Source organism: Atractosteus spatula (genome assembly GCF_055471065.1).
Source record: "Atractosteus spatula isolate fAtrSpa1 chromosome 10 unlocalized genomic scaffold, fAtrSpa1.hap1 SUPER_10_unloc_2, whole genome shotgun sequence".
NCBI lineage: Eukaryota > Metazoa > Chordata > Actinopteri > Semionotiformes > Lepisosteidae > Atractosteus > Atractosteus spatula.
In genome coordinates, this window is record NW_028296622.1 from 2434971 (window position 1) to 2442597 (window position 7627).

The window sequence follows — 7627 nt, forward strand, 5'->3', positions numbered from 1 at the left end:
TCCCGTCAACACTCCTGCTGTGGCCCACAGTGACCTAGACATGCCCAGACCGAATCGATCGATCACCGAGAGCCTGCAGCTTGACCTCTGACCCCCGGAGCTCGCACGCTTGGGGGCTCGGGGGCTCGGGCTGAAATAACGCACACAGAGGGCCACTTCGCAAGGAAGATCCTTTAATCGCACACTTCCTGGGAGAGGAAAGGCGGTTTAAGTCGGCACACAGGATAACGTCCATCCCAGCAATTCCCTGAGGGGAAAAACCTCCCAGAACAACATAAAACTAAAATACACAGAGTTCAGAGTTCAGAGTTCAGAGTTCAGAGTTCAGAGTTCAGAGTTCAGAGTTCAGAGTTCAGAGTTCAGAGTTCAGAGTTCAGTTTCTTGTCATTTGCACAAGTGCAGTGAAATGCTTATTTGGTTACATACTGTATATACACACACAAGTGTAATAATGCAATTATTCAACATAAAATCAGACGCCTTAGAAAACAAAGCACTTGTATACCCGTATCCTGTTCCACCCCAGCAGATATCGAAGGACAAACCTCACTGTTTTGATTGCAGTAGAAAGGGGTTTGTGACAGAAACAGGAACAGCCCCTGGTGCACGAACTCGTGTTTTGGCGCAGTGGGCACAAGTGCAGAGAAATGCTTTTTTTTGGGCTTAGTTACACGCGCGCTCCTATACAAAGACATTCCCGCAAGCACCCGAAACATACCGACCGAGAACAGCAGCAGCAGCAGAGTGCGCAACAGCAGGCACCCGAGAGGATGAAAGGCGTGGGCCGGTGGGCGAGCTCCTCGCTGGGAAGGACCGGTCACTCGTCGAGCGACCGGTTCACTGGGAAATCCCCCGGCTCGTCGCGCCGTCCTCAACGGCTTTCCTTTCGCCTCGACAATATCCTGTGCTTGAAGGAGAGCGCTGGGTCCGGCAGCCCCGGAGTCCAGTGGCCAATATCTACTGAAAAAAGGCTGAAGTGGCGCTCAGCGCGCGTGTATTATGCTCCGCATTGCCCCCCCAAACGCCCCAAACGCTCCCCCGTTTTTCACTCTCTCCCAGCTCGTTCTCCCGCTACATCGCCTTTGCTGTCTGCCCTGTCTGCCTCACGCCTGATGAAGGCTCCACGGACCAGACGCTGTGTTTTCTCCCTTCTCCTTCCACCCGGGAATAAACCTGTTACCTGTTCCTTAGCAGCCTAAGCCTGCTGACGCAGCTCCTCGCCTGAACTAGATGAGAACATTATTATTATTATTATTATTATTATTTACGACAGCCCCCAAAGTGAAAATCGGAAAAAAAAGTCAAAAACCTCCTTTGGATCGAGCTGCACAAGTGATCGAGAGGACCTAGCGAGGACGCTGTGCTGGATAACATTATCCTCAGTAAGGAGACCAGATCTAGCCTCCCAGCAGGTGATGTTACTCAGAGTGTGGCCTCGCTAGGTCCTCTGCGTTACCTGAACGACGCGATCCGGACGAGTTCCAGCTGGCGGGCCGAACCCGCACGCTCTCTCCGGCCCCCCGCTGTCTTACCCCCTCCTCCTCCTCCTCGGTCAGGGGGCCGCAGTCTCAGCATGCCCTGGGGCGGGCGGCAGGGCTCTGATGGCGATGCAGCCTGCGCCCCGAGAGACAGCTGGGAGTTATGAGTGTCCACTCTGGAGCAGAGGACAGGGGACAGCAGGGAGCTGTCCACCACACAGACTGACCAGTCTAGAGGAGCTGTAGTGTCCAGTGGAGAGCTGAGAGTCTGGAGCTGGACAGAGGACAGCAGGGAGCTGACCGTCACACAGAGTGACCAGTCTAGAGGAGCTGGACAGCTGAGAGTCTGGAGCTGGACAGGGGACAGAGCCTCAGCACACAGTCACGACAGGAGGGTGTCTTTGGTAGCAGTGAGGTGTCCACTGGAGAGCTCTGCAGGCCCAGACGAAGGGAGGTGTCCGTTGGAGAGCAGATTCTTTTTAATGGCACTTAAATCTTCATGGGATACAACTGTCACGCCTGTAAGTCCTCTCTGCTGTTTCAGTTCCTTCAGCATTGGGATCATCTTCTTCTTCATCAGCACCACGAACACAAGAGCGAGCACCAGCGTAGCTACTGCTGTAGCAGCAACTGCAAGAATGATCCGGTGGTTTTCTCCGTTTCCCACACCTAGGGAGAAAAGGACAGAATTAGGGTTTGCTTTCTGGAAGATAAATAAGAAGCCCTCTGCTGTTTACAGGTCTTGTTCTGATGTAGTGATGTCCTCAGAGAAAGATTTTATCAACTGACACACTGGTCCTGCCGCCTCTCCTGGTTTTCACTCCAACCCCCGGAGAGCGAACTAACCACCTGCTCGATTTGAATATTTAATGTTTTTTTTTCTGCTCTGCTCTGACACTGGCGATTCTGCGCGAGTGGAGCAGTCCCAGTGGACGGACGAGCTCCGTCACGTCCAAGAGCTGAACACGGATCAGACCCGGCTCAGGGCTGGGACAAAGACCCGGAGGTGGGTGATCCGGGGTCCGGATTGGGAGCCGGTGAGTTGCGGGATACTCTGCTATCAGCAGTACCTGTTTCTGCAGGGGGGGTGGTTGGATTGCGTGGAGTTGAGCTCTCTGCCTCTGAAACTGAACGACACAAAACATTACTGTGCTGTGTAATACACACGTGAGCTCACAGAGATGATCTGCAACACCCAGCTGAGAGCTGGACAGAGGACACATCACCCTGTCCAGTCAGACAGTGCCCAGTGAGCATAGCAGCAGGACAGCAGTGAGCATGTTTATAAAGGAGCTGTGTCAGGGAGCATGCAAACTCCACACAGACAGCACCCCAGGAACCAGACCCATGAGAACAGGGGCAGAGCATGCAGACTCCACACAGACAGCACCCCAGGACACCAGACCCATGAGAACACAGGCAGAGCATGCACACTCCACACAGACAGCACCCCAGGACACCAGACCCATGAGAACAGGGGGCAGAGCATGCAGACTCCACACAGACAGCACCCCAGGAACCAGACCCATGAGAACAGGGGGCAGAGCATGCAGACTCCACACAGACAGCACCCCAGGACACCAGACCCATGAGAACACAGGCAGAGCATGCACACTCCACACAGACAGCACCCCAGGACACCAGACCCATGAGAACAGGGGCAGAGCATGCAGACTCCACACAGACAGCACCCCAGGAAACCAGACCCATGAGAACAGGGGGCAGAGCATGCACACTCCACACAGACAGCACCCCAGGAACCAGACCCATGAGAACAGGGGCAGAGCATGCACACTCCACACAGACAGCACCCCAGGAAACCAGACCCATGAGAACAGGGGCAGAGCATGCACACTCCACACAGACAGCACCCCAGGAACCAGACCCATGAGAACAGGGGCAGAGCATGCACACTCCACACAGACAGCACCCCAGGAAACCAGACCCATGAGAACAGGGGCAGAGCATGCACACTCCACACAGACAGCACCCCAGGACACCAGACCCATGAGAACAGGGGCAGAGCATGCACACTCCACACAGACAGCACCCCAGGACACCAGACCCATGAGAACACAGGCAGAGCATGCACACTCCACACAGACAGCACCCCAGGAAACCAGACCCATGAGAACAGGGGCAGAGCATGCAGACTCCACACAGACAGCACCCCAGGAACCAGACCCATGAGAACAGGGGCAGAGCATGCACACTCCACACAGACCGCACCCCAGGAAACCAGACCCATGAGAACACAGGCAGAGCATGCAGACTCCACACAGACAGCACCCCAGGAAACCAGACCCATGAGAACAGGGGCAGAGCATGCAGACTCCACACGGACAGCACCCCAGGACACCAGACCCATGAGAACAGGGCAGAGCATGCACACTCCACACAGACAGCACCCCAGGAACCAGACCCATGAGAACAGGGGCAGAGCATGCACACTCCACACAGACAGCACCCCAGGAAACCAGACCCATGAGAACAGGGGCAGAGCATGCAGACTCCACACACACAGCACCCCAGGCTCCCAGTGGTGTCACTCTGCCCCCTATTTATTGAATTAAAGTAATAATCCACATGAACCACAGACGAAATCCGATACCTGGCCCTCGATCAGGGAAGACTGGGTCACGCGCTGAGCTGTCCACCTCCCCCTCCGGAGCTGGAAGACACAATTTCAGAGCACTGCTGAAGAAAAGAGCTTCGGGCCTCGCTCTGCAGAACTCCAGACCGATTTACCAAACCAGTCCCGTTTTCTTTCTGAGAACTCGCCCGAGGAGAGGAGAGTTCGCTTCCAGACCAGAATGAGGGGGGGCGTACCTGTCACCTGCACGAAGACGCTGCACGCAAACTGCGGCTCGCCGTCCCCCTGTCTCCAGTAGCAGGAATACACCCCTTCGTCAGACTCCTCGATCCGCCGGATGGTGATCGAGAATTCGCTGGTCTCGAGACTGTCCGGCCGGAACGTCACCCGGTTTTCGAAACCCTGGCCGAGCTGCGCTTGTCCCCTCCTGAACTGGATGACGCTCCGTTCCTTCGTCTCCCAGACGAACTCCATGTCGTCCCCGGAGACGTGGCGCCCTGGCGCGCAGTGCAGACGGGCGTCCGAACCGACCGGCACCCGGACCTCGACGTTCTCTGAGGACACTGCGGACCAGAGGAGAAGCCCACTGTGACCCTCTCCTCAGCAAGGGAAGCAGAAAGCTACAAACCACAGGCTCGTCTGCGTACAACAGAGGTGATTCAAAAGAAAGAAACTTTCAACTTCCAGGTTCGAGTGTGGCATAGATGCGTCCCAGCTGTCTCCCCTGGGGTGACACCCCTACTCTTCTGAGAGACACCCTGGGATTGTTAATGACCACAGAGAGTCAGGACCTCGGTTTGACATCTCATCCGCAGGACGGCGCCTGTTTACAGTCCAGTGTCCCCGTTACTATACTGGGGCATCAGGACCCCCACACACCACAGGGTGAGAGCGCCCCCTGCTGGCCCCACTCACACCTCTCCCAGGAGTCTCCCCTCCAGGCACTGGCCAGACTCCCCCTGCTGGGCTCCAGTGGGGCGGCCAGCTGGGAGCTGCAGGGTGACAGGGCTGCTGCCCAGTTAAGAGTAAGTAAGAGAGATCAATGAACAGGTGAGTTATATTCCACTCGGCAAGGATGCCACCACCAGCTCAGAGGTGGGTGCTGTGTTCTGTTCAGGGCAAAGCCCCCCGCCCCCCCATACTCGGTTAACAGTGCCAGTCTCACCTGTGGCCAACCAGATCAAGAGGCTCCAGGCGGCGAGTCCAAGGGATCTGCGCGGGAAGAGGGGGGGTACCCCAGGAAATCAGACAATGTCAAGCATAAGAAACGCGTCACTTTCCTGCGGTTTTCTGGTCAAACGCCGAAGTCAAAGTTATTGATGGCGAAGGGAAATTGCTGTCCGTGTTCATGTACGCGATGAGCACGTCTGCATGTTCTTCTGTACCACACGCCTTTCTGTGGTTTTTCCTATATCTGAGCAGGTGTTCCTGCATCCCTCTTCTGCACTATATATAGGCATGGCTTATTTCAAAGTCACACCTGCTCCACTTCTAAAGCGTTTTGCTCATGTGCCGTTTTCTATTTTTTACACCTTTAACGTCCTGAATTTTCACTGGCCTTCATTTGTAGAATGAATTTGAGTTTTAGCCTTAAAAAGCTTCAGTTTTCACTTTCTTTTGTTTCTTGTCCTACAACTGTTATTATTGATCACCGCATTACTGTACTCGACATGACTTCATTCAGCCTTCCCTGAACGTCTGTGACAGGCAGAGAGAGGGCTGTTTCTTGCTCATAAATCACTTCTTCTCTATAAACACAGCGTGATGGCCCTCCGAAAATCCTCTTTTTCTTGTTCGTTTTGGAGACCTTGATCGAAACTGACCTTATTTGTCAGAACGGATTTACAGTATGTTCTCTGCATTTCTGTGCGCGCATTTCCGACATCGCTTTATCTGTCGCAATTTTAACTATATATTTAGGTTCAGATTTCAACTCTAAATCGTACACTAATTACTAGCAGTACAAACTGATGTTTTGCTCCCTCTGACCACAAAAACATATATGTATTGTAGCCGGCATGAACTTCATTTCGTACGCGTGGCTAGTGCGATCCGGACACGGTTAAAGACGGCGACGAGTCGGGCAAACGGAGCCCCTGTTTCAGATCTTTTTGAAGCTGATGCAACACTTCAAGGACAGGCGAAGCAGTGATTTTCCATTCCTCCTACAGTAGGCCTCTGAGCAGTTCTTAAGAGTGTCTCACCCTCCCTTCTTCAAGCAGCTAAGACACCCCGTACCCTCCAGCTGCAGCTGCTCCTGGGCCTAGACAGCATCTTTAAAACACTCCCGGCTAACTCCCCGAGTGGTCTGTCCGCCACAAAGGCCTCATACCGATAAATAACTCCCCGCGGGGTGTGTCGACTGACGGGGTGAGCTGAGCACCTCTACCCTGCGTCAAATAATAATAATAATAATAATAATAATAATAATAATAATAAAGGACAAGAGGCAGGCGGCTCAGCTCCCAAAAGTTGCCGATTCACTTTCCGGCTACAGCACCGCCGGTCCGGGTACCCGAAAATCACCCCGAAAGGGTAAAGAGTTCAACCCCACGGTCTCGGCCTTGGCGGTTTGAAACCCGGCGCGGCTCCACTCACCGTTTCATGGGCGCGCTGAGTCGGCGACACTGGGAAAAGTTTAACCTACCAGCAACAAAGCGAAATGTACACGATAGGCTACCTCAAACTGTCAGTTACACGACCGGGTGTGTCGCTTAATCCAGTCCTATCTGGAATTTTACTTATGGAGGCGAGAAGACGCCCCTCCCCTCTGGGTCCGTGATTCGCCGCCATCTTTAACTGTTCCGTGTCCGAATCGCAGTAGCCACGCGTACGAAATAAAGTTCATCCCAGCTACAAAACATACATATTTTTGTGGTCAGAGGGAGCAAAACATCAGTATTTACTGCTCTCAATTACTGTACGATTTATAATTGAAATCTGAGCCTAAATATAAAGTTAAAATCTCGACAAAGCAATGTAGGAAATACAGAGAAAATAAATCCTTTCTGACATCTAAAATCAGTTTCGATCAAGGTCTCTAAAACGAACAAGAAAAAGAGGATTTTCGAGGGCAATCACGCTGTGTTTATAGAGAAGAAGTGATTTATGAGCAATCTAATTTCTTGTTCGTTTAAAACAGTGAAATGTCAGCTGCACAAGATCGCACCAGAAACAGCCCTCTCTCTGCCTGTCATAGACGTTCAGGAAAGGCTGAATGAAGTCATGTCAAGTACAATAATTCGGAGATCAATAATAACAGTTGTAGGACAAGAAACAAAAGATAGTGAAAACTGAAGCTTTTTAAGGCTAAAACTCAAATTCATTCTACAAATGAAGGCCAATGAAAATTCAGGACGTTAACGTGCTAGAGGTGTAAAAAATACAAAAATGCACATGAGCAAAAAGTTTTAGAAATGGAGCAGGTGTTACTTTGAAATAAGCAAACAGAAAAAAAAACATGAATAAAGTGCAGAAGAGGGATGCAGGAACACTTGCTTAGATATACAAAAAAATCACAAAAAGGTGTATGTTACAAAAGAACATGCAAACATGT

The 7627-nt window shown here is 52.2% G+C and overlaps 1 protein-coding gene across 2 annotated transcripts; it reads right to left on the reverse strand.

Moving 5' to 3' along the window:
* Positions 1-1038: 1038 nt before the first annotated feature.
* Positions 1039-6767, reverse strand: LOC148812645 (uncharacterized). 2 transcript variants are annotated; one of them, XM_088908504.1, is made up of 6 exons: positions 6670-6685; positions 5237-5283; positions 4308-4634; positions 4090-4149; positions 2549-2605; positions 1039-2147 (listed from the first exon to the last, which is right to left on the reverse strand). In XM_088908504.1, exons 1-6 carry the CDS (start codon positions 6675-6677, stop codon positions 1861-1863), a joined length of 786 nt encoding a protein of 261 aa, XP_088764630.1. In that variant the 5' UTR covers positions 6678-6685; the 3' UTR covers positions 1039-1860. The 2 variants fall into 2 exon arrangements, with proteins under 2 accessions (XP_088764630.1, XP_088764631.1); XM_088908505.1 differs by lacking the exon at positions 5237-5283 and having other exon boundaries at positions 6670-6767.
* Positions 6768-7627: the final 860 nt, after the last annotated feature.